The sequence below is a fragment of the Pseudonaja textilis genome, chromosome Z, assembly GCF_049901715.1.
Source record: "Pseudonaja textilis isolate UNSWEBS1 chromosome Z, rPseTex1.2, whole genome shotgun sequence".
In the NCBI taxonomy this organism is placed as follows: domain Eukaryota; kingdom Metazoa; phylum Chordata; class Lepidosauria; order Squamata; family Elapidae; genus Pseudonaja; species Pseudonaja textilis.
In genome coordinates this window covers 77,472,707-77,499,542 of record NC_142008.1, presented here as the reverse complement: position 1 = coordinate 77,499,542, position 26,836 = coordinate 77,472,707, and the positions used below count along the sequence as shown (strand labels likewise).

At 35.9% G+C, this 26,836-nt stretch overlaps 2 protein-coding genes and 1 long non-coding RNA gene across 4 annotated transcripts in view; all 3 read left to right on the top strand.

Moving 5' to 3' along the window:
• The window catches only part of SUN3 (Sad1 and UNC84 domain containing 3), a 29,270-nt gene extending 25,218 nt beyond the window's left edge, over positions 1-4,052 (top strand). The window contains exons 11-12 of the mRNA XM_026702323.2: positions 2,292-2,384; positions 3,892-4,052. Of these exons, the coding sequence (XP_026558108.2) occupies positions 2,292-2,384; positions 3,892-4,041 (243 nt within the window). The 3' untranslated portion in view covers positions 4,042-4,052. The remainder of the gene's footprint in view (positions 1-2,291; positions 2,385-3,891) is intronic.
• Positions 4,053-5,862: 1,810 nt separating this feature from the next.
• On the top strand, positions 5,863-20,936 carry HUS1 (HUS1 checkpoint clamp component). 2 transcript variants are annotated; one of them, XM_026702325.2, is made up of 8 exons: positions 5,863-5,981; positions 6,979-7,027; positions 10,841-11,017; positions 11,844-11,951; positions 13,220-13,294; positions 15,249-15,348; positions 18,960-19,091; positions 20,655-20,936. In XM_026702325.2, exons 1-8 carry the CDS (start codon positions 5,962-5,964, stop codon positions 20,735-20,737), a joined length of 744 nt encoding a protein of 247 aa, XP_026558110.1. In that variant the 5' UTR covers positions 5,863-5,961; the 3' UTR covers positions 20,738-20,936. The 2 variants fall into 2 exon arrangements, with proteins under 2 accessions (XP_026558110.1, XP_026558109.1); XM_026702324.2 differs by having other exon boundaries at positions 6,900-7,027.
• Positions 20,937-21,149: 213 nt separating this feature from the next.
• LOC148124101 (uncharacterized) lies at positions 21,150-22,744 on the top strand. Its single transcript, XR_015740339.1, has 2 exons — positions 21,150-21,401; positions 21,989-22,744. It is a non-coding gene; the product is annotated as an uncharacterized LOC148124101 (long non-coding RNA).
• The last annotated feature ends 4,092 nt before the right edge of the window (positions 22,745-26,836 follow it).

Genomic DNA, 26,836 nt, shown 5'->3' with positions numbered 1-26,836 from the left:
GCAAGGGCGTCGGCGAGGAGATGTCGCCCTTTGCCGTGATCCGGCTCTGCAGGACGGGGTCCCGGAGGCCGAGGACGACGCGGTCCCGCAGGGCTTCATCGAGATCGGTGAACCCGCACAGGCCCCCGAGGTCTCTGAGGTCGGCCACAAAGTTGCTGACGCTCTCCCCTTGCTTCTGATCGCGGCGGTAGAATTCGTGCCGGCGGATGAGGGTGGGCACGGCGGGTGCATAGTGGCTCCTCAGCAGCGGTTCGAGATCAGCCCAGTCCATGGCCTTTACGTCGAGCGGCTTGGCGAGGGCTTTTGCCATTTTAAACACTGCGGGCCCGCAGTGTGTGAGGAAGATGGCCCTTTTCCTCTGCCCGTTCGTCCTTGAGGTTGCTTGCTCTCTAGGAACATGAGGAATCGGTCTATGTACGATTCCCAATCTTCCGTAGCTTGGTTGAAGGGAGCGGGTGGCACGTTGCCGCTGGCCATGCTGCCGGCTGCGGTTCCGTGGGCCACGTGCGGTGTGGGACTTGTTTTAAAATCCCACCTTCGCCGCCAGTGTCGTATATCTCATACGAACAAAGGACGCGAGTCAGTGACTTGGTTCAGCTCATTTATTAGGGTAAAACACAAGTGGGGAAAGTGGGGAAGAACGCGCTTAAAAGCACTTTCTGCCGAAAGTGCTGCGGAATCTGGTCGTTTTGAATCGCCGCCGATCGGCTCAGCCAATCGCGGTCGATTCCAAACGCACAATCAGTGCCGCGTGACTTAGCCAATCCGGTGGCCGTGGCGCTTTAGCCAATCCGGGCTGCCGGATTTCGAGTATGTAAATGTCTGTACAGAACAAAGAGGATGATTGTGTTGATCATTTCACTGAACATTTTTTACATCCCAATATGCTTTTATATGTATCCCAATATATTTTATATCCCAATGTTCCAATTTTATATTCCAATATAGTACACATATTTTATTTTACATTTATTTATTATGTCACTAGACTAATGAACTAACCAATAAATATATGATTTTAGAGATATGTTAATTTTCAAATTAACAATCTTGATTTCACCAGTACTGTAATTGAGTAGCTAAAAAATACTAAACACTTGCTATAATTATACAGATTGTTTAACTATGGTTGTTGGTTAGACACAACTTATTAGCTTCATATACATATTAAACTATAGCTCATATTTTATAAATGGCAATCGCAAATCCACATTATGGTAAATTGACCCATCCAACCAATACAAAACCACATTTTGCACAAAATTTTATATTTAGAGATCTTGACAATCATAGACACAATAATAGAATCATAGGGTGGAAGATTCCAGGTTGGGTCTTCCTCTAAGTTTTCACCCATTGCTTTTTGTCCGCCCTCAGGTACTATAGAATAGAAATTGATCCTCTCATGCTGAAGTATAGTCCTTTAAAAGCTTGAATTCCTTCATCCTGTATAACTTTATATGAAATCACTTAGGAAACTTTGGCATGTAGTGCTTGTAGCATACTAATAACTTAGTTCTATTACTTCTTGCCACCTAACTACAAAAACAAAAGAGGTTTCCTAACACACAAAGTTAATAATGGGTTAAATGAAGGAGAACAAATTAAAATCAAATTTAATTTGATGGATTTAACAATCTAAACTGCTTTAATTCATTAATTAGAGTGAATCTTATAGTACTTTCTGAAATAAAATTGGCAAAACAAATTGAAGAAGCTATCACTTTATTTATATGATTTGATAACAGTCAAATATCAAGCTATGTATTCTAAGAGAGCTAATTCATAAATATAATGGAAAAAGCCAATGGTCATGGAAGAAATGCTGTACTTTGTATGTGTGCACACATCTCTGTACGTATGGATACATAAATGCATATAGTATACTGTACACTAGTACATTTCAGACTAAATTAGTCTTTCAAAGACACTGCATAATTACTCAGCCTGTATGGCATTTTTCAGTATAAAAATGATTAAACAAAACTATGTGTGTTTCTGAGATATGTGAACTAAATATAATATTTTTAATATATATTTCTGAGTATTAAGTTGATGATAATTGTACATATAAATAATTGCTTCTTTAATTAGGATATCGGTGGGTCATCAATAAATAGCCAGTAATCCATGAATTATCTCATATTAATGATTTTTAAAATGTCCACAATTTGACTTGATACTTATATAAAATTTGATTCCAAAATAGATAAAATCTTTGTTTCTCTTCTACTGTTATGGAATACTGTATGATGTCATGAATGTTGGTAATAAATCCTTTCTTTCAAAAGGGACTAAAAGAAGAAGTAGAAGAAGAAGGAACTTTTTTGGGTCAGTTTACATATGACATGGAAGGATTCTTAATTCAAACATTCCAGTTGAAAGTATGTAGACGTTGTTGGGAAATTTCCACACAATTTTAATAAACATTGCTGCTGACCAAAGGGACAATTATAGTATTCTATGCAGTTAGCATAGCTATATAATCATCATGATTTTCCAAAAGGTTAAAAAAAAAGAAAAAGGAATCTCTGGATAGGTTAATTCCTCTTGACATTAAATCCTAATCTAGTGCTAAATGAATGAACAGTAAGATGTCTATGTGAAATGTCAGGTTTGAGCATTTCCCTCTTTTTTGCCTGGGCAGAAGAAGAAATTAGAACTTTACTTTGACAGATTCTTATTTATTGGCAGATGAGAATAGCCACATAACACCTGTGTTATGGAGGTACATTGTTTGTCCATAGGCTTCAGTTTAAAATGCTAGTTTTTACCCATAAAGGCCTATATGACTTGGTTCTTAGGAAGCTTCAGATCAACCACCTTATGGAATCATGCCATCATTAGTATCCCTCAACATTTGTTGAAAGTCCTCTATTTGGAGAGATTGGGGGAAAAGATTTTCCGACATATTATTTTCTTGCAATTCCTGGATTATAGAATAGCTCTATCCTAAAGTCAGAACAGCAGCCACACTCATAGTCTTAATCTAAACAACTAATCTAAGCAAAAATTTCCAGAGAAAATTCAGGGGACAAGTGCACATTCTCTGTATTATTATTGTTTTGGTTCTAATGTTTTATTTTATTACACTATCACAGGTAATCATATAACAGGTTATCACATGATTGACCCAATTTTTACAACCTTTTTTGCAGCAGTTGTTAAGCAAACACCATGGGTATTAAGAACCACAGTCAGATGAACCCATTGTTTGCTACAGTTGGTTTTGGCAGATATCAGATGTTTCATGTTAGTGTTCTGTAAAAATGTAAATTGAGATCATGTGACAGCAGAAAACTGCAACAGCTATAAATGCAGGCCAGTTTCTGAGTTCCCAAAATGCTGTCATGTGATCATGGGGTGGGTCAGCTGTTGGAACTCTGGGACTTAGGTCATAAGTACCTTTTGAGGGTCCATTTTAATTTTGAATGCTTGCGAAGCGACAGTTTTAAGTTGAGGGCTACATAGGAATAATAGAAATAATTGATATATATAAATACTGTTTTAATTCAGACCAGGAACTGTTAATTTAAAATAAGTATATGTAAAGTACAAAACTTAAGAAATGAATTTTATTTTTTATGTGCTATATGCATTTTACTTATTCTAGTGGTTTTTTAAATAGTTTGTTAAATCAGCTGCATTAAACCAAGTATCTTTTAAAATAGTCATGATTGATATTCCTTCCAATTATATGGGAGGAGAATAAGGAGGGGAGTTCTTGAGGCAAGTTGTAAATATAGGACTATTCCTATTGAACACATATGCTAGTTTTATGTTAGTGTTCTGTGCACACCAAATGTATCGCAAGAAAAACATATTACCTGTAATTATATTTAATCACAATAATTAAGCCACGGCAGAATTAAAAATCTCTCTCTTTTTCAGAATGAATCTTCTGAATTGACGAGATATATAAAGCTGAAAGTGATAAACAACTGGGGCCATCCTAAGTATACTTGCATTTATCGGCTTAGAGTGCATGGAGATCCGAGAGCATCTAAGAATTGTGTAGATGATCATGCTAATAAAGGATGAAATGATAGCAGCCAAATGACAAATTATTGTAATTTTGCCAAGGTTCTCATTCTATAACTAAAATGAAGAAATGCATTCTAGGAAGCTAACCTATTCTTATTACATTATTGTATAGCATACACTGTATAGCATATTATGTATAGCATTTTGTAATAGAATTTCTGTCTTAATTCTATTATGAAATACAGGTGGTCCTTGACTTACAACCATAATTGAGCCTAAATTTTCCATTGCTAAGCAAGATACATGTTAAATGATTTTGCTCCATTTTACAGCCTTTCTTGCTATACCTGTTAAGTGAATCACTGCAGTTAAGGTAGTAAACATGGTTATTAAGTGGACCTGGCTTCCCTATTGACTTTGCTTGTCAGAAGCTCGCAAAAGCTGATCACATGACACCAAGTCACTGCAACCATCATAAACATGAGCCAGTTGCCAAGTATCTGAATTTCATCATGTGACCATGGGGATGCTGCAATGATCTTAAGTGTGAGAAATGGTCATGTCACTCTTTTCAGTACTGTTGTAAGTTCAAATGATCACTACATGAATTACTGTAAATGGAGAACTAAACAGTTGTAAATTGAGCATAGATATAATAAACAGAATTTTAAATTATTTGTGACTATTGATAGCTTCAGGGAGAAAAGCACATGAAAAAATTACCACATAGGAAAACAATAAATCTTATTTCTCTATGGCCACAGACATTTTCTTTCTGAGAAAAGTAACATAGCTAGAGTTGGTAGTTATCTCTGTGGTTGCACAAGTAATTATACACATTCGCAGCTCATACGCATTTATTGAACAAAAGTTTTGTAATGAAAGAATTTACTCTTGATGCGTGCCATCTTCCTCGTGAAAACCAAGCTACCCTGGCCTGTCAGAGATTTGGGATAGAGTAGGATGTATGTGAAGCACAGCTGCAGAAAGATATGATTTTAAAAATAAACCGGCAAATAAACCACTTTTTCTGCAAGCTTCTTTCTTGCAATTTGATTATCAGAAGATTGAAACCACTTAAGTTTCGGGATTCAGTTTTTTTTTAACTACCGGTTCTGTGGGCGTGGCTTGGTGGGGTGGAGACTCTTAAGAAGAGATCAGTCACTTGTCTGATGTGGAATAGGCCCTATGCCTATACTATAGGGTCTCCTGCTTGAGCGCGTGGGTTGGATTAGAAAACCACTAAGGTCCTTCCAACTTTATTTTTCTGTTAGTAAGCATAACATGATTAGGTAATGCTTTCTGCGAGTCGCCCCACCCCCCAAACTTGTGTTGCGGCTGTTCGCCAGATGGAACGGCGAAAACTTTCCTGAAAAGTCCTAAATCGGGAGACACTAATCATCTTTTTTTCCCGTTAAAATGCAACCTTTCCGAACCGCCAGTAAACAAAATAAAGGAAAGTGAAACAAAAACGGGGGGGGAGGCATTGTTGGCAGCGACCCCTTGGTTCGGCTTCCGGGTTTCACCATAGATCGAAGAAATTATGGAAAGAGTTCGTAGAATTAGAAATTGGTCTTTTGTCGGATCTGCGACATTTCCGATTCCCACTTCGTTGGGCTGGCCATGAGATTATGAAACCGCTGGCCCAAATGGGAAAAGAAAAAAAAGAAAAGGAAGGAAGGAAGAAGCAGCGAGATAACTCTGCGGTAACTTTGCATAAAAACGGGTCCCCAAGACTTGTGGATTTCAACTCCCAGAATTCCCCAGCCAGCATATTCTGGAAGTTTAAGTCCACAAATCTTAAAGTTGCCAAGTTTGGAGGACTCCGCATAAAAACGACTGAGACGCTTAAAACGGGAACCGGAAGTGCACTTGTCTCCCTTTTTTCTCTATGGTTGATTGGAGGAAAGCGAGGGAGAGCTTTGATGCTGAAGCAGTTTTTGTCATGCGGTTTCGAGCGAAGATTATAGACGTGGGATGTCTCAATCATTTCACTCGTGAGTAGAGCGTGAGAAAAAAGGCTGAAGTTCAGCTGGAAAGAAAAAGCATTGGAAAGAGCACACTCGGCTTTGCCTCCCCCTCCGTGATTTCTTTGACCGAGTGTCCGCCCGATTTGCAGTTTTTAAAAAGCGGCGCTTTTCCATCAAAAGGGCGGGCTTCCTCCAAGCCTTCCGCTAGGAATGGAGATAGAAACGTGGCTGTTGATTTAAAAAAAATAAAGTGTTTCATTTATTTGACAGTCCATCTGTTTGTTCCACGCTACCGAGGTGGCTAAATGGTATGATAGTTCCATAGCTGCCAGTTGAATTGGATTAATTCAAGCACATACATATTCTTTCCAGTGATTTGCTTCCCAGAGTGTGCTAAGCTTGAAACAAGCCATATATTATTCAGATAATGTGTGTAGTACAGGAAGAATTTCATGTTTTCATTCTGCCTTTAGAGAAGTAAAAATATACAGGGAAAATAAAAAGGGGGGTATTTACAGGGATACTTCAAAAGTTGCAGCCTATCTTAATGACTATTAGTACTATGTTACCTCAAAGACTGACTCCTTTTATACTTCCATGATTAGCAAACACTGAGTGAGATAAGAATTGCTTATTAATTTTGTCAATAAAACCTTATAAAAATTCAGTCACAGTTGCACACAGGTAAACAGCTGAAAAACTATTGCACTGATTATAAATTTGGCTCCAAATCTTTTTTGTTAATCTTATAGAAGTGATAAATTAATATTTTAGTGATGGGTTATAAGTGGGGTCCAGTAATTTTTAATGCAACTTCCAAATTAACCTCTAATTATGCCTGTTTGGTAATGAAGTTTCATCCTCTATTTTTGTTCCTGTGACTCAAGTTGTTCTATTATATAGAGATATTAAGAGAGTATGTTGTAAAATGTACTGTCTTGACAGGTGTGATAAGCACAATTGCTAAATTAGCTAAAACTTGTATCCTGCGGCTTACTTTGGATAAACTTTACTTCATCCTCAGTGACAAAGTGGCAAATGGCGGTGTTAGCATGTGGTGTGAGCTTAACCAGGTAAGAGTCCTGGGGTGAAAAATATTAAAAACAGCAAACTATGAAGTGCATTTGGTTTTAATTTTGTAACAAGCAAACAGATATGTTCTTTCATTGTGAATACTTGCTCCTCACAAAGAATTATGTGTGGTGTAATGGCAACAGTATTGTACATAACAATAAGCAGTTCCTCCAATGTTCCTACAAAATGTCAAAAATAATTAGATAGAAATAAACGAACAAGAAAGACAGAAGGCAAGCAAAAATGCAAGTTGAATTTGAAGTAATTAAAGACGCATAAGAATTAAATGATATCCAAGAAGAGCCAGAAAATCATTGTCATAATTTAAGGATATAGAAGAATAGAGTTTAGATAGCTTAGCACCTGTCTTAACACAGTATCATCCAGATAAAGTAAACAGAGGTGAATTGCCTCTTAGTTGGTATTTCTGTTTTTGCTTGCAAGCTTCTCACTATTAGTGTAGGTAAAGCAGAGAGGGGGAGATTTCTGGATTTTCCTCCACAATCAAAAGTAATTTCTGATGTGATTCCTACTACAAAAGTAATGCACGTACTAGGTGCTCATAAAAGAACTTAAATGCTTTATTTAAAAAAAGACAAAAGAAACCAGTATATTTACACAAAGAACTTTCTAATAAACTGAAAGACAAAAAGGATAAATAGAAAAAATGGAAAGAGAGAAACATAACTAAGGCAGAATATCATCTTATAGCCCAAATCTACAAAGATGAAATCAGGAAAGCTAAGGCTCAAAATGAAGTAAGACTTGCAACAAATGACGAAAACAATACAGTTTCTTTCAACATATAAGAAACAAGAAAAAAAAGTCAAGGAAACATTTGGTCCAATCATGAGAGAAGATGGCAAAGAAGTAATCATCAGTGGAGAGAAAGCAGAGCTATTTTATTCATTTTTTGTATTTGTCTTCATGCAAAAAGATAATGCAGATCAGCTTATCAAAAATACAGAGAAAGTAGAATACAAATTAAAATAAGCAAGAAATGATAAGAAAACACATGTCTGATCTAGATGAGTTCAAATTATTGGAACCAAAATTATCCCAGAGTTCTAAAGGAGTAGCAGATGTGATCTCAGAATCATTGAACTATATTTTTCAAAGATTCTGGAGTACCAGGGAACTACCAGAAGACTGGAAAAGAGCTGATAATGGTTCCCAATTTCAAAAGAAAAAAGATAGATTCCAGAAAACCAGAAACCAATCATCCTGACATCAATATTTGTGGAGATATGCAACAGAGAAATGAACACCTAGAGGCAAACAAAGTTATAACCAGCACCCAGAACGGGTTTGTCAAAAACATCATCCTGAACAAAGGTTATTTCATTTTTTGACAAAGTGACTGAATTGATGGACCAGTGAAATGCAGTGGACATATTATACTTGGATTTCAGTAAGGCATTAGACAAAATAGACCAGAACTCATTTCTTGGTAAGCTAAAAAAATATGGGATAGACAGTGTCATTATCTGATGTATTTATACCTGACTGACAAAACATGTAGTACTTAATGGAACTACATCTCCATGGAGGGACGTAAGCATTGGGGTACCCCAAGGTTTCATTTTAGTCCCAGTACTTTTCAACATCTTCATAAACTATTTGAATAAGGGAATAGAAGGGGAACTCGTCAAACTTGCAGATGACACTAAACTGGCAGGAATAGCCAACACCCCAGAAGGAACATTCAAGATCCAGATGAACCTTGACAGATTTTAACACTAACAAAATGAAATTAAACATAGAAAAAGGTAAATTTTTACACTTACTCAACAGAGCCAGCAGTGTGTGGCAGCAGCCAAAAATGCCAATGCAGTCCTAGGTTGCATTAATGGAGGGACGGAATCAAGATAACATGAAGTACCGCTTTAAAAAGCCTTAGTAAGACCACACTTAAAAAACCGCACCCAGTTTTGGTCATAGTATTATAAAAAAGATGTAGAGATTCTGCAAAGAGTGCAGAAAAGAATTAACAAACCTGATTGGGAGGGAAGAGACTGAAACCAATGAAGAACAGTTGCAGGAATTGGGTATGTCTAGTCTAGAGAAAAGAAATACTTTGGTGATATGATAGTAGTGTTCTAATATTTGAGTGACTGCCAGAAAGAAGAGGGGTTCAAAATATTTTCCAAAGTACCAGAAGGAAAACAAGAAACAATGGATAGAAAGAAATAAGCTAGAACTAGGGAGAAATTTCCTGACAGAACAATTAACCAGTGGCACAGTTTGCCTTCAGAAGTTGTGGATGTTCCATCACTGGAGACTTTTAAGAAGAGATTTGACTGTCATTTTCTGGAATGGTACAGTGTCTTTTCCTTTAGCAGGGGGTTTGACTAGAAGACTTCTAAGGTCCATTCTGTTACTCTTTTATATGGTGAGACAGAACAACTGCTATGTGATTATGTAACAATCTGAGTCCATAGCAGTAAATCATGCAAGTAATGATAGCATAATGTAGGTTGAACTAAAAGCAGCTTTTTTCTCCCGTTCTTAATTGTCTCCAGATGGTAGCATTTATTTCTTGTCACTGCAGATTAGCAACTGCAGAAAATTCAGAGGGAAGCTAATGGTCAGTGGCTTGTATTTTATATATCTCTAATCTAGAGATTTATTTAATCTATGCATCTGCCAGCAAAGTAGAATTGAATAGTTTATTTGTTTAGTATATGACAGTGGTCGCCAACCATTGGACCAGGGACCCCTGGAGGTCCATGAGAAAATTTTGATGGTCCACAGAGAAATGTCACCCCTCCCTCAAAGCATCCCCTAAAGCAATCCTGACTGCGAGGCAACACAAAGCTGTGCCACCCACATGGCCCATGGGAACGCAAGGCTTGAATCATAGTGTGAACAACACAAGATATTGAGGGGAGGGGGGAAAGGGCAGAGAGGAGGAACTTGCCTCACTCGCCCCGCCTGGCCACCAGGCCGCTTCTTTCCACTTCTTTCTTCTGTTTTTGGCTGCACGCAAGGAAAGCAGCAAAAGTCTCTCTTCCTCTCCCCCAAGAAATGAGTCTGTGGGATCCTGCAAGGCATTTTGCTCCAGGAGGCTGTGCCATTCTGGCGAAGTTTGGGGGAGAGAAAGAAAGGCTTCTGCTTCTGCTGTTTTCCTTGCATGAAGCCAAAAGTCTCTCTCTGTCTCTCTTCCCCTAAGAACGGAACTGGAAACAGTATCCTGCAATCCCAAATAAAGAACGATCGATCGGTAGGAAAATGGAGTGGGGAAATTTCCTGCAGATTTTTTGGGGGGTTTTCCCAGCGTCTCTTGTCCGCGGGATTTAAAATTATGAGTTTGGTGGTCCCTGAGGTCCAAAATGTTGGCAACCCCTGGTATATGGCATACAGTTAAATAAAATACAGAGATTAAAGTTCCTTTTATTCAAACTAAAGGCTTTATTTGAAAAAAAAAGTTTCTGTTAAACTATAGAAAGGATTATAGACAGGATGTATAATATTTTTTGTGAGACTTTATTGTGTGTTGGAAGATTTTAACAAATGAAAGTTAATAATTTTTCCATGTGTATTGTTTGTTTAATTAGCTATTAAATGCTATGGGTTGTTGTTATCTGATCTGTTTGTAGATGTGTGTGAATTAATGCTTTTGACCATACTTTTTGATATTTCATACAAGTCAAGTCGTAAGATTACATTCATGATATAGCAGCTATCTTACTTATACTTACTTACCTATGAAAGCAAAAGAAAAACTAAACCCATACAAAATACTTTTAAATGAAACCCAATATTAATAACACTAACCTTATCAGCATCTCTGCTTTCTAAAATTGTTCTAGATGAACTTCTTTGATGAATTCCAGATGGAGGGTGTCTCTGCAGAAAATAATGAAATTTATTTAGAACTGGCACCTGAAAACCTCTCCAGGGCTTTTAAAACTGCTCAAAATGCCAAGACAGTGAAAATCAAATTGACTAATAAACAGTGTCCTTGCCTTACAGTAGCCATGGAGCTGGTGAGTAGAGAATTATTCTAAGTGAAATGTCAGTCTTCCTATCAAAGGAGAATTGCAATATACTCAAGTCAATAACAAAATGCAAATGTAAATTCTCATGACACATTAACTTCTTTCAGCATAACTTTGCACAGGGAGATCTTCATATCGTTGAACATTCGGATACGGTTATCCCTGATACTGTGGCATTTTAGCTCTTTGAAGTCCCTAGATTTACTATATAGTATCAGAGGAAAATAATAGCTTTCAATTCTGCTAAATTATAATACTAATACTTGGTTGCCTCTGTATGAGGATTAGTTTGGGGTTTTTACAGTTTACAGAAACCATGTAAAAATGACAGCATAAGGAAATCTGTTACTATTTAATTCTGTGTGATTTAATTTCTTAAACAACGGAGATCTGCATTGTGAAGATTCAGGCTATGAAGAAGTAAATAGTGGGTTCAAAGCACATTTGAGTGTTTTGTACGGTAAGCAAAATTGTCTTCTAAGCTTCCAGGTGGCAATCATTTCAAATTTGATTTCCAGGACTTTGGCAGTTGATTTCTTGAAAATTTTGCTGTAAGATTTGTCTAAACGTCAGGCAAATATTAGAAGGAAATGATTAAGGGTGGACCATGTTTCACTGTAACTATCCACACATGATTGGAGAAGAGATAACTTTATGGTACCAATTTTCATAGGCTTGAAGTCATGGTGTTACTTGCAGTTATGAAGGAATTGTGTTCTGGTATAAAATATTTATGGATGCTGCAATGAAATGTGGTAATTCTTTAAATAATGAAAAATTACGCTTTTGGTCATATAAAGTTTATTTCTTCTAGCCTTCCTTGTCAACTAGTAGCCGCATTGTGACTCATGACATTCCTGTAGGAGTTATCCCCAGAAAACTGTGGAATGACTTCAGAGAACCCAGTGTGCCCAACTTCGATGTAAGTAACTTGATTTTCAGAGCATTAAAACTAGATTTTAAAAACAGTTTTATCTGGTTTCTTCTAAATTTTCTTGTTGCATTTAAGCTGAATTGCAGCAAATTTCTTACGTTTCTGACATAATTGTTAAACTAGATTTTAAAAATAGTTTTGTAAAACAGTAAAAACTTTTTTTGTTCTTAGCATTTATGTTGTATAATTTGATACCAGTGAACATTTTCATCTGGGCTATTTCCAGTGTTTTGTACGATTTTCACATTGATTCTTATGCATTAGTTCCATGCATCAGATTATAGAAATACTTCCAAATGTAAAACTGTAATTCAGTCCAAGGTTTAATTCCACAAAACATTACAGGTGACACTGAAAAGTAGTTTGAAATCATAAAACAAATTAATCATAGTCAAGATCATGACAAAAGGACAAAATAAAAGAATCTGAGATATAGAGGAATTACTTTTCTTATGTTCACGATTCCCTACCACAAACCAATTCTTAAACATGGGCTATAGAAACCCTTGCATTACTCAGTTGATGTTCATTAAACCTCATCTCACTAAGTCACTAGTTGTAATATATATAGTTAATACTTATTAAGCCAGAACTGGAACACTTTCAAGTGGGTTTTATTGCCAAGGTGCTTAGCCTGATTCTTTTCTTCAAATGTTTTAGGTGGTTCCTTGGAGTATTGAGACAAGTCTTGATTCTGTCTCAAGACCTAAGCCAGACTCAATTGATGCAGATAGCTAAGTAGAATCTTTGTGTGAGGAGTTGGCCCAAACTCAGGCCATGGTATAACTTAAAATACTTACTTCGACCCATCTAACTTGTCTCAAGGCTATTAAGCTTTGCTGGCCTGTCCTTCCCTATATCTAGAATTCTCATTTGAAGAATGATATAGGTAGGAAAAAGATATATTTATCAGCGTGACCTGGTTCAGAGTTTAGCTATATATATACATATACATATACATATACATATACATACATACATACATACATACATACATACATACATATATATATACATATATATATATATATATATATATATATATATATATATATATATATATATATATATATAAATTGAGCTAAATTTGGGTGAGTTCACCCAAAACCATATAATTCAATCATGTGCGAAACTATAGAATATCACTTGGTTCTAAATTAGTTTAATTCTCCATGGGATAATGTATCATATTCGAAAGTGTGTCACTGATAAGATATTCCTAGGTTATCTAGAGTGCTACTGATCTTATTTTGCAGGTCAGTATTTATTTACCTGTGCTGAAGACAATGAAATGTGTTGTGGAAAGAATGAAAAATCTCAGCAGTTCTGTTGTAAGTTACAATATGTTTAATTGTGAAGGCATATTTGGGAAGAGAGTTAAATATAATTGAATTGCATTTCTGCTTAATTATTGCAGAATTTAGGAATATACTATTTTAAAATTGTGTTGATATAATCAGTAATTGTATAAATCGCTTTCTCAAAATGAATTACAGATGAAGCAAATCCATTCTAGGCTAGACCATAGTGGGAATAGTAAGATATTCATTTTTTTATTTTCTCTCCTTTAAGTTATGACACAGGCTGATTTGGTGCATAATGCATATTAGGAATTGATTTCCTAGCTCGTTTAGCCTTGTAAATGAGCAAGACATCAAGCCTTGTTTGGTCAATATCTGGTGGTAATCTGATATGTAAACTTACATATTTGATATTTAATGGTTGCCAAGATATTACGGCTGGGCAGCACTTAGAATTCATTTGGGGAAAGGAACTTCAGTATTTTGTAGGCACAAATATAGCTCATTCTAGCAACATCTTTAAACCAGTTGTATCTTTATCAAACTGCAAAGGGAAGCCCTGCATTTCTGGGAAAAGATGTTGCATTAAAAGATGATGCATTAGTGCCTTTTGCCTGCTGTGAAGCAGCTTTGAATTTTAACTGGCATAGCATTAACATGCAAATATAGAAAGACCCACCACTTCCTAAGCAGGAACTCTGAAGAAAGGACAGTGAAATTTGCTCTTTTCACAAATTTTGGAACTCATATCACATCCCTGTGATAATTGCCATATTGGCTAACATAACAGTGGTCCAAATGATTTCTGGAGAGTCAGATTTCACACTAACAACCAAATTATGAAATGCTAAGATGATGTTTTGAGTGTTCTTCTTCAAAGATTGGCTGACATAATAAGTATGGTAAATTATAAAAACATTTGTTGGAAGGCTCATTAGACAGTTTATTCTCACCTTTATTCTCAGTCCTTTGTCTATTTTTCAAATGGGCATCCTATAAAAAAAAAACACTTTTCAGCCATATATCATTTTTATTTTTAAAAAATGCTATGAAGCCTCTATTGTGTAAATAAAATGAAACTAGTGACTACTTATTTTCACCCACTTCCTCTTCTCAGTTTTTGATAAATGATTCTTAATTACAAATAATTAAAATAATAAAAATGTTAATTAAAAGAATCTAAATTAACATCAAATGGTCAAAAACTCTGGGAGCATATAGAAAGGTGCCAAGCTGTTCATCGGCTTGCCTGGATACGGGCTACAGAATAAAGTAGAATAAGGAATAAAGGTTCTCATAAGTGCATGGCTTTACATTCTTACAAATATTCCATATATTCCTTTTTCTTTTGCATATTAATCAAGACTGCTCAGACTTTTAGTTAGTAGGGGGTGAGTCTAACCATGGTGCAAAAGACTTTACTTGTTTTAAAATTAAACAGCATGACAATAATCTAGGCCCATGATGGCGAACTTATTGCACACATGCCAGAGATGGCATGCAGAACCCTCTCTATGGGAACGTGAGCCGCCACCCCAGCTCAGCTCTGCTGCGCATGCATGCACCTCCTGCTGGCCAGCTGGTCCTCAGGTCTCGGCCACGCATGTGTGGGGCGCATGCAGGGTGTAGGGCACATATGCAGGGATGTGTGCGTGTTGCATTTTGGGGGTGCAGGTGCGCACTTTGGACACGGTGCTGAAAAGGTTAGCCATCAATGATCTAGGCTATTAGGTTAGGAGGGGATCTATTTAATTAGCAACCTTGCTTATTATGATTGTTCATAGTATCAAGACTCATTATTTGAAATTCAACTTCTCTATCTTCAAAACTACGGCATATGCTGAGGGTAACTCCACAAATACCAAGTGTTCAGTTCAAGTTTCTGTGCAGTTTTTGTACTGTACAGTTGTGTTCATAAGAATATGGTGAGAATGAACTGGAAAATGTTATTAAGGGCTTTTGAAACTGATTTGTTTCCATGCAGGTAATAGAAGCAAATCTAAATGGAGAGATGGAATTGAAAATAGAAACTGATCTAGTGTGTATTACAACTCACTTCAGAGACCTTGGAAATCCTCCCTGGGGTAAGCATTTTACTTTTTTTTTCCAGACCAGGAGAGATTTCACAGGTCTTTAGAAATGAAATAATACAATGAGGCTAGAGGTATTTTTCTGGGAATAAAGTCTCATTGAAAATCTGCATATAGCACTATACCAAACATCACAGAATTGCACAACTGATAGAGGCCACAAGGATTATCTTGTCCATTGTTCTTGAATGTTAACAAGATTCCCCTTATCCATGATTTTATTGTGAACACAGTAGCCACCTTGGCTTTATAATACAGATTTGAATGAAATTAGAAGAAGATGTTCTACAGTGATGTGTCAGAATTGGCTTGTATCGGCTCAGAAGAGCAGATTGTTAAGGTTTCTGGAATTTTGTGATTTGGTTGAAAGCACAGCTGAGCCACTATGTTTAATAATAGCAATGGAGCCAGAAGAGCATTTACCACAAATCACTGATGTTTTCCCTATGTGAGATGTAGAACACCTGGCACTATCTCTGATCTTGAGAAAATGGGGATGCAGTTATCTGGAAAGCCTTAATAATTTTCAGAGCGTCTGGGCCCGAGCTGATTGGAAATGGGATTCTTTGATTGAAGTTGGACCCTGGGAAGGAATTGAGTTTATCAATACTGTACCAAAATTTAGTTGGCAGTCATAGGTCCTCTTCACTTGAATTGGATCAAATAGAACAGAGTTCCCCAATCTTTCCAGCTTTTTAGACCAGTGGGGGATGGGGGTTGGAGTTCTCCACGAGTGTTCATGCAAGCATGTACGTGTACACAGCTCCATTTGTGCAAGCATGCTCAGTTGTCTGCCACTTCTGCAGCTGGGTTCCAAACAGCTCAACTGCAAGGGTCAAATTGTTCTGTGTGCTGAATTAGGCTGCCCTACTGGCTGCAGAAAAGAAGCTCACATTAACTGTATCTGCCCTAAGGAGATGAAGATACCATTGAAGGATCATGCTTTTGTTAAAGGCCAGAGAGACAAGATTGGTTTGCCAGGTGTACCCGAGCAGAAATAACTAGTCAAAAGGCAAAGCTGCAATATGATGAGAGACGAAGGCTCACTGAATATAAGCAGAGAAGTATTCCATATATTTTGATACTGACGAATTATCTCTTTTATGATGAAAATGACAGACGTCTATGATGAATATGAATATGAATACTTCAAAAGAAAAGACAGAATACAATGGATTAGAAATAACAAATGTTGCTATGCAGAGCATATGGTGTGGGTCTACGTGCCACTGCTGCCATTACTACAGCCCTCTTCATAGATGCTGGTTTGAGCACTGATGAAGACAAGAGACTTGTAGTTGACCACAATAAAATCAAGAAAGCCCAGGAAAAATTATGAAGACCCTAGGTCAAGAATTTGATGAGCTCTGTAAGAAGGTGAAATAGAATGCATCTTCTTTGATATAGATGCAACTAAAGCTATGCTGAAAGCAAATAAGTCAGAAATACCTCAGTACCATCAAAGAAGAACATTATTCTGTGTACAGTGAGCCAGGTGGAAGATATCTTTATCATTTCACTCCAGGAAAAAGCTCAAAAACAGGAAAAGTGGTTGTAGATAATCTGGTGTATTTCATGAAAAAGAAAAGCATTGACAAAAGCTTGAAGATTATTGGAGGAAATTTTACAAATGTTAATACTGCCTGTGAAGGTGCCATGCACTTGGAAGAGGTTAAGCTTGACCAGAAATTGATCTGATTAGTATGTGTACCTCACACGAATGAGTTATCCCTATGGCACTTAATCATAAAATTGGATCGGAAGAACTTGTCTAACAACAAATGGGCTGATAAAATTGGCAATGTGCTAGACTCTACAACAAACTTGATATTGATCCTTCATTCACTAAAGTTACAGATTAACAGAGTTGAAAGGGACCTTGTAGTATAAATCATCTAATCCAACATCTCACCCAAGCAGGAAACCCTACACTATCTCTGACAAATGGCAGTCTCTTTTTAAAAGCCTCCAGTGATGAAGCTCCCACAGCTACCAAAGGCAATCTGTTCCATTGATTGATTGTTCTCACTGTCAGAAAATTTCTCCTTATTTCTAGGTTGAATCTCTCTCCTTAATTAGCTTCCATTTCATTATTCCTTGTCTGGCCTTCAGGTGCCTTGGAAAATAGCTTGACCCCTTCCTCTCTGTGGCAGCCCCTCAAATATTAGAACACTGTTTCATTTCACTGAGCGATGGTGTTGTAAAGGATCTCTCTACTGATCAAGCTTATAGATACAGGCCATAAGGACTGGAGAACTTCCCACAGATGTGGCCCTTCTAGAAATTAGCCCTGTAAGCCATTCATACTGATTGACAACTGCAAATAGACTTTGTCGAATATGAGTTTCCAAGTGTGGCTTTTAAGGCAAAACTCTCCAAAACTTAAGAATGATAATGGAATACGTCATTGATGTGTACTACACTTGCTGGTTCAAAATCCAAGTAAAATATTCCTGGATTGAAGGCCTGTGTCATGTGTTGTTTTAGCTGCAGCAAGTCAGACTGAAAAGGAAGGCTGTAGTAGAGGTTGTTTTGTCAACCATTCAGTGCATAGTATGCTTTCAGTGAAATTTTAATCCAGACACTCTTGTATTGAGATGACATTCAAGAGGAGAACTGGTGTGCAAAAGATCATTGACTTGAGAGTGCAGATGATGAAGTGCTGGGAGATTTTTTGTACATGCAAGAAAAATGCCTTTAATCAATACCAGAGGATCCAGTTTGCTGGAACTGATAAGACTGATCTGAAGATGTATATGAGCTACCTTTGATGTGCAAACTGACTACAGTGGAAATAAAGAAGTTAATTGTCATGGCCATTGAATAGAGAGATGTGTGAAACAGGTCACATCAGAGGCTAAGAAGCAAGTCGGCAGCTGATGTCGAACAAATCAAAACAAGATTTGATGAAAATTGCTTAAATATTTCAGATAATTGCATTCTGATGTTAGTTTATGATTGCAAGGATTATTTTTTGCTTAGCTAGATAATATGCATGCAGAAAAAAACTATTTTTGTAGCATAAGGTATAATTTTGCAAAGATAGTTATCAGTATTTGGATTACAAGAAACTTTTGTGTGGGATATGATCAGACATGGATTTACCATACCAAGCTAAACATTGTGCAATTGCAAAAATAACAGCAGATTTGAATTCTTGGTTTAAAAACACATATTTTTAAAACCCCTCACTGAAAAAAAATTAAAAAAAATAATTTTCACCCCATTAAATGACATACCATAGCAGTCCTGGGGTCCTGTGAACTATTTTTTTAACCTGACAAGCAAAGTCAATGGGAAAACCAGATTTACTTAACAACCGTCTTACTAACTTAACAATTGCAATTATTCACTTAATAACTGTGGCAAGATAGGTCATAAAGAGAGACAAAATTTAACAAATGTCTTAGCAACATAAATTTTGGGCTCAGATGTGGTCATAAGTCAAGGACTATGACCACATCTGTTAACTATTAACTACTTGGCTATTTTCAGATTGCTCTTATCTCAGGTGGCACTGATTATAATGTTTTAAATGTGGAATTTATAGCTAACTTTACAAGTCTGGTTATAGATTACAAAATACTTTCTGTTTTGAATTTTAGTATCTTGGGATGACTCTCAAAACTCTACTCACGAAAGAGACCCTATGAATATGGCTGAGGCACGCATTGATATTAAGAGACTTCTCCAGTTCCTTGCAGGGCAACAAGTCAACCCCACAAAAGCACTGTGTAGTAAGTGTTCCTTTTTTACTAGTCTTTTAATCAATTTAATATCTAGGTGCATAAAATATTTGATAAAAATGGTCATTCTTTTCTATAAAATGAAAGCGTCTGGTTGTTAATTTATTCAGGCTGAACCAATGGTGCTCAATGGAGGATCAGTTCTAGATCAAATATTTATTTGTTTTTACTCAATTTCTGCAGTTGTCCATCTCAATGCTTCTGGGTGGCTTATAATTAAAACATACAATAAACAATAAAACACTATAAAACAATAAAAAACTAAATAAAAATATTTATCCAAAACAAATATGCATATTGATACCAATATCAGTTTGGTAGTCTCAGATCCATGACTTTAGCAGACTGGCAAATTATCCTGCTGGCTACAGGACTATTTGTCATGCTACTGCAAATTCATAATTACCGTTTGGCTAAATTCTCTTCTGGTAATAGACCACTTCAACAGACTTTCAGAGAACTGCCATTCCATACAGTTTCGGATTATTGTTAGATATATCTTGCCTTTTAATGCGAACTCATGGCCACCAGCAAAAAAAATGGAGTTGTAGTGCAGTTGTGCAGTTCTTTTATGTTTTTCTTTTTTCTTCAAAGTTTTTTCTAATATTTGAATATTTGAAGATTGCATTTAATCTTACTTTTACAGTAAATAATTAATGATTCCTTGACGACTTCTCCATGATTTATATTTTTCTCATTATTTACTGGTTTTTTATTTAAAAATCTTGTTTTGTTATAGCAAGTACCATGCAGAACTGAAATTCTGAGTTTCCTATTCACTACTGAGACTGAAATTCTTCTGATTAAGTGCCAAGGAAGATTTTATATTCTTCCAGTCAAATAGTCCTCAACTTACAGGGTCCTTTAAAAACCATTTGAACCATAAAGCACCCTTGGCCATTGTAAATAGTACCTCAGGCCAGTCAAGTTTATGACCAGTTGTGTTCCACGGTCATGTAACCACAATTTATGATTATTTTTGCTGTCTTTTGTTTAAAAAATAGATTTGATTAACAACAACCATACTTTCCTCGCACCAACCATAGAAAGGGGTCTAGGACAACTCACTGTGTTAACTCTCCATGGGACAACTCATCATGGCCAACTTGCTGTGGGACAGCTCACCATGGGACAAGCCTTTTGCTAATTTTGAAGAAATGGTGTAGAATAATTAAAGTATGCAAAAGGAGAAACAAAATGAAATGTGAATGACAAAAATTAAAATATTTTTTAATTATGTTAAATAATTGAGTTGAATCGTGCTGCAATGAATTGGCCTCTGGTGAATTGTCTCATGGCAAGTTGACCATGGTGAGTTGACTGCCGAGATGGCCATGGCAAGTTGTCCCATTCCAGTAGAAAGACCAGGAAAATACTTCCAATAACATGTTTGCCTTGACTTATGACTGTAATGACATGAGCAGATTTCTGGTTTCAATTATAGTCATACGTTGAGGATGTATGCACTCTTTATTGAATAAGAAGCACTTGACCAATTACCATGCTTCATATTGGGTTTTGTTATTCTTTAAAATATGGATTTGTGTCTTGCAGATATTGCAAGTAACAGAATTGTTCATTTCATCTTACTACATGAGGACGTCTCTCTTCAATATTTCATTCCAGCCCTCGCATGAATTGAAAAGTTGTTCCAGCATATCCTCAAGTTGTTGAAATAGATTAAAAAGAATGAAGGGAAAGATGCTCTCTCTCTTATTAAAATTGTAGCCAATTTACTCTCTTTCTGAGTGGATGGAATATTATTTAAAAATCAGCAGAGAATGTGGGAAGAGAATAAGAACAGAATTAAAGAAATAAATCATTTGTTTTTACCTATTTAGGAATGATGATCTTTTCAAAATCTCATTTTAAGTTATGAAAACACAGATGTTTTGAAACTACTGTCAAATAGCTATCTCTAGGATATGTGACTTTTAGTAGAAAGAGTGCTTTTTACCCAAATTAAGAGAAAATATCTTGGAAAAATAATGAACTCTTATCTAATAGATTCAATTAAGCATTGGCCTAGATAGTTAATGTTTTGATGAGGGTATCATATAAATGAAGCAAATTACATCATTCATAATATTTGCATGCAACAAATGTATTACGTGGAATAAATATCTGTTCCAATGTATACAAAAGATGTAAATTGCAGCAAAAAATGTTATACTGCATGCAAGTCCATTATATCAAATTTTGATTTTATAAAGCTTATAAACTAAATAAACATATAAATTTATAAACACATTTCAAATAAGCATAGGTAAATAATAATTTAGGATAAATCCATATGGATAGGTGTTGTGACTCGGAGGTTTGAGCCTGCTCTGTTAGAAGACACAGGCTCGAGTAATGAGGAAGAGGAGGATTTGGCTCTGAGGTTTGAGCCTGCTTTGCTGGAAGATTCGGAATCATCTTCCTCCCCCAGAACCTTCCTCCCTGGTTGTGCCTCAGGTGTCGGCAGATAAGGAGAGAGTGCCGGAGTCCTTGGCTGAGGATCAAGCCGAGTAATGCTGGTTTGATGCAAGGCAAGACGCAGGCAGAAGCATGAAATGCAACGTAAAAGGAAATGTCAAATCAGGGACTGACTTGAGAGACTGACACGCCCCTCAGGAAATAAAAGAGGGCGTGTTAGCTCTGAATCCTTGTTTGGGACAATTTGTTTATTCGGGATAGCAGCTTTGACAAATTCTCTGTGTGGCGTTTGCCTTTTGATTTATGGTCTTGTTTGTTATCGGACTTGGCAGGCAGCTTTTGGAAGACTGCCAAGGACTTCTCCAGTCAAAGGAATTTAACTCTGTCGTTCCTGGTCCTGTCTATTTATTTATATTTCTTTGAAAACTTGGACTCTCACTTCGTGGTCACAGGTGAGACAGAACAGATAGTCATACATATTTATGCATTAACCTTAAACATTACAAAGTGAAGCAATCAAGGGATGAAATAAACTTTACAGAAATTTCTGAAATTGGATTTGACAGTTGATTCCTAGGTAAGAGTGTAATTATTGTAGATGGCAGTGATGGGCAGCAGCCTTACATCACAACAGATAAAAACAGTTGTGTGCCATGGGAGAAAGAAGTGAAAGAGAGCTAAAGTTCAAGCAAAGTTAAGTAAAGTAAAAGAAGCAAATGATGAGAAGAAAAGGACGATGAAAGAATTGGTGCTGCATAACTGACAGACAAAAGCTATGACCCAGCATGATGTTTCAGAAAGGGGGGAGAAAGAAGAAGAAAAATAAAGTTAAGCAAAGTTAAGTAAAAGTTAAAGAGGAAAAGGAAAAGAAACAACGGAAGGAAGGAAGGAAGGAAGGAAGGAAGGAAGGAAGGAAGGAAAAGAAGATGGGGAAAAGATGGCGGGGTATACAACTGGTGTTTGGCTCAATCAATGCAGGTGGCATTGCAGTCAATATGTACAGTTCGTGGCAGTGGTGTTGGGCAATGTTGTTGACAGCAATTATGGGCACAGCTAACATGCACCTAGGAGCATTGCCAATGAGTGTAAATAGTGATGTATGCAGCAGACAGTGCAAAGTGGCATGCACAACTGGCAGCAAAAGTGAAAGGTAGAAGACGCAGTGAAGTGCTTAGTTTGGAGAAGAGGAAAAGTAAAGTTAAAGAAGCAAAGGAAGAAGAAAAGTGGAGAGAGAAGGAGAGAGAAGGAATGGCATCAGAACTACAGCATTAGCTACAAGAGAGAATTCAACATTAGTGACAAGAATGAGCAAATGATTAATTTTTAAGTATTATTTCAACATTAACCTGAAGAAGACCAATTTCTAAAAGAAGGAAGGGACCCAAAGATTGTTTAAAAACTGCATAAAGCTATTTCTTTTTGTTTTAAAATAAATTTTAGTTTTTTCAAAGTCTTCTAGTTTTTGAAATTTTAGAATTTTTAAAATAACTCCACCAGTTAGGATCTTAAAATAAAGCCTTACTAAAATATCCCAAAGGTGCTTTTCAAGAGGCTTCCTGGTTTTATTGTTTCTTCAGCTTCTTGGATGAAGCTCCTTCAGCCTCAAGTGAAGAAATTTGGATAAGAAGTGAAACGTCTTCAAAGAAAACCAGAAAATCCAGTTGCCTCTTAAAATATCACCTTTTTGGGACAACCATAACCTGGATGCTGAGAATATCCTTAGACTTACTAAAACATTTTTTTTTTAAATGGAGGAGGTGGAAGAGGAGGTGGAGCAAATCATAGAAGAGACCATCTTTAGTGATCATCGAGAACCAAGAACTCTTGAAAGAAAGAAGAAAAGAGTTGGAAATAAATAAAGGAGATTTAAGAAATTAAATAGGGGAATATCCGAAAAATTAAAAAAGGGAAAAAGAGTCAGCAGAAATTCAAAGGGTGAAAGGAAGCTATAAATAGAGGGATAAATACTGGAGTGAAAGTAGAAAGGAGAAAAGACAGGGGAAAATAAAGGACAAGAAACGATTTGGAAACAAAGAAATATGGGAATTGTAAAAAAAATGGGGAAATCAATTGGACAGAGAGATAATGGGTGATTATTATATAGAAAGGGGATTCTGCAAGGTATTGAGGGGTAATATAAGTAAATTTATAGTTACAAAATAGGGACATACAGACTGACAAGATGGAAAAATAGAATTGTTATTTTTTGGATAATGGAATCTAATGCTCTTCCTCTTTATGTAGAGAGATAATTGTAACAAATACTGGAATAAGCATATTAGATATATTAAAATATTTTTAAGATTGGAATGTTGGCTTTTTTGGTTTAAATATGAATGGAATAATGTAATATGTGTATTAAATATATGGAAATAAATGAAATGATATAGGAGGAGAGCTGAAATGGAATTAACTTTAGGGTTTAGGATTGTTTTACTGTTTGAATGAGTAGATTAATATGTCTTTGGGGGGTGGGAATTTAATGAAATTTAAAAGGAGAAAAATGCAGAATCTGATTTACATATGCTATGTAGTTTTAAAAGGTTTAAGTTTAATGTTTTAGGTAATAATGTTAAATGTTTTAATGAGATTTAAAAGGGGTGAAAATAAATGAATTTATAACTTAGAGGTGGGGCACTTATATTGAGATTTCGGGGGGAAACCAATTTATAGAAGAATATACAAATGTGACAGTTAAAAGTACTAAAGTATAATGATTATGAAGTTATCATAAGTGAATTAATTAATGAGATAAATATTTGGAATAATACAATAAAATAGAAAATGTATAAAAGTACTGTTAAGATAAAGAATTGGATATAAAAATTGAATATGTAACCATGCTGTTCACTAAAAAGAGACGTTAAAATATGGAAAACTGAATAAAACTTGTTTACAAAAAAGAAGAGCTGACTTGGCAAGAGAAGTTCAGAGTTTCCAAGGCACAAAGCCATAAACCAAACACATTCTCACCAATGCTTCTCTCTGCCTGCCATGATAAATAAGCTTTCCAGTGTAGCCCATCAAGATGGGCAGGGCCTTCTCCTGAGAATCTGGCAGATTTACTCTGTGGATTACTTGAAGATAAATTATTGATTGCAAAATACAGTATATTTTGAAAGTGATCTGATTTGCCTTCAATGTGTTACATTTAAAGTTTGTTTAGACACCAGGCACAGGAGGGAGCAAGCATTAACTCTTCAACATTTCAATATTAACCACAAGAGGGAGAAAAAACCAAGTTTTAAAACCAGAGGATACAATATTGAATGATTGTTTAATTTTTTTTTAATAACAATAAAAACATTGTTAAAAAAATAAATGCCTGCATCATTTTAAAAAAAGAATAAGGGACCTGCATTGGGACTATTGAGAGTATTTTCAAGAAAAATAACAAGAGGGAGTCAACTTATTCTCCAAAGCACTTGAAGCCAAGACAAGAAATGATGGGTGGAAGCTTGTTAAGGAGAGATCCAACTGGAATCTAGGAGAAATTTTCTGACACAGAACAATCAATGGAACAGCCTGTCTGTCACCAGACGTTTTCAAGAATAGACTGGACAACCATTTTACTGGGATGATATAAGATCTCCTGCCTTGAGCCAGATGGTTGAAGAGAAGACCTCCAAAGTCCCTTCCTGCCCTATGATTCTATAAATAGTGTTTATATATATTGTAGTTTATTTTTATATGTCTACTGATGACTGAATTCAAGCTTCCAGGAATTTATCTGATTCTATGAATTCCCTAATGTTTTTGGATTTAACTTGGTCTAAAAAGCTTGCATACAAGAAACTGTCTTGAGAAAGAATTTTCACTGTATCATCTGACTTTTAGTTTGTAGATTCTCTTTAGATTAGAGGATGTTCTCTGCCAGTCTTCTGCATGTACTGTATGCCTACTTAAGTGGCTGTTATAGTCCTTACTCTGTACATTGTAGATGACTCCTATTATTCTTCGATTCCTGGGTCTTTTGACTTACTTAAGATGTTTACTTTCTGAGATATAATAAATCTCTAGTGATTTTTTTTAGAATGTACTGTAGGAATTTGTCATCATCTTGTTTTTCCTTCTGAACACTGCACATCACCCTCGACACTAGTCCAAAATTTACAGTTCAGGCTCAATTACTGGGAATATTTTTTTTTCCTGGCTGAAGATGTGCAGGTGGAAGAAAACAGGATGTTTTCAAGAAAACCTAAAAAATTTGAACATATGGCAAACCTATAAAATGTAAGACTTAATTCTAAAACTTTGACAAAATAAATCTTATTCTGTCTTTGAAATAGAAAAGGGTTGGCAGGAAGAAACAATGTGCAGCATTTATTTCCTTTTATATATCAAGTACCTCAGTCTTCTATGATTCAACTCCTTGAACTTAAGTCATTTGTCTTCTGATGGACAAAGTTCTTTGATGGTTCTGCTAGCCTTGACACTTTCATTTGGTTCAGGAATCTGGACTAGAACTTTATTTCAGATTTGTGTACTAAACTAAACCCAAGTCAATTATATTATTCCTTAGTATATTTTATGAATTCAGTCAACTGCAATTTCATTTTCAAATGAGACTAAATTCTAGCCTCCAAATCAGGGAAGTTAGTGTGTTCTATTCTCCTTATGCTCAAATTTCACAGTTCTTCCAGTACTTCTTGAATATTACAAATCCAGTAATATTAATAAATGCAATAGTTTTTAATGGATGCAAAATTACTGCAAAAACTTATTTAAAGTTAATCCTTCAATAGTGAATAGAAAAGAAAGTCAGGTACAAGAAAATAGGCTTAAGATTGTGAGCTATACTGTGCAGTTTCAAAAAGAATGTAACCCAGCGTAAGTGCTAATAATAATCTATCTTCCATTATTGTAACCGATAGAAGATAGCAAAATAATTACCATGTATTGAGAAGTTAATTTCCCTCGGAAGCATTAAATAAATCACAATTTCTCACACAAATACCTAATTTTATCCATTTTTTCCTAATAATTACTATCAAAATCTTCCAGCAATTTACAAATATTTATTTACAATTTACGAAGGTTGTTGGGTCATTTACACTATATGTAGGTATAAGGTATGCAATATTTTCCTTGGTAAGTAGAGTTTATCAACTTTGCTGCATGGATGATTCATTATCATTTTTCTGGTCTTCCTTTTCTTAGTTTTCCAAAATCCTCTTGTCAGGAGTAGAACTTTTGTTCCTCTGCTGTTTAGGCAGTTTCCTTTCTGCTTCTCTTTGTTCTGGAAGAGAAACTCTTTTGGAGAATAAATTCATTTTAGTCTGAATAATAGAGCCTATTATCTAATATTGGTAGCTTTC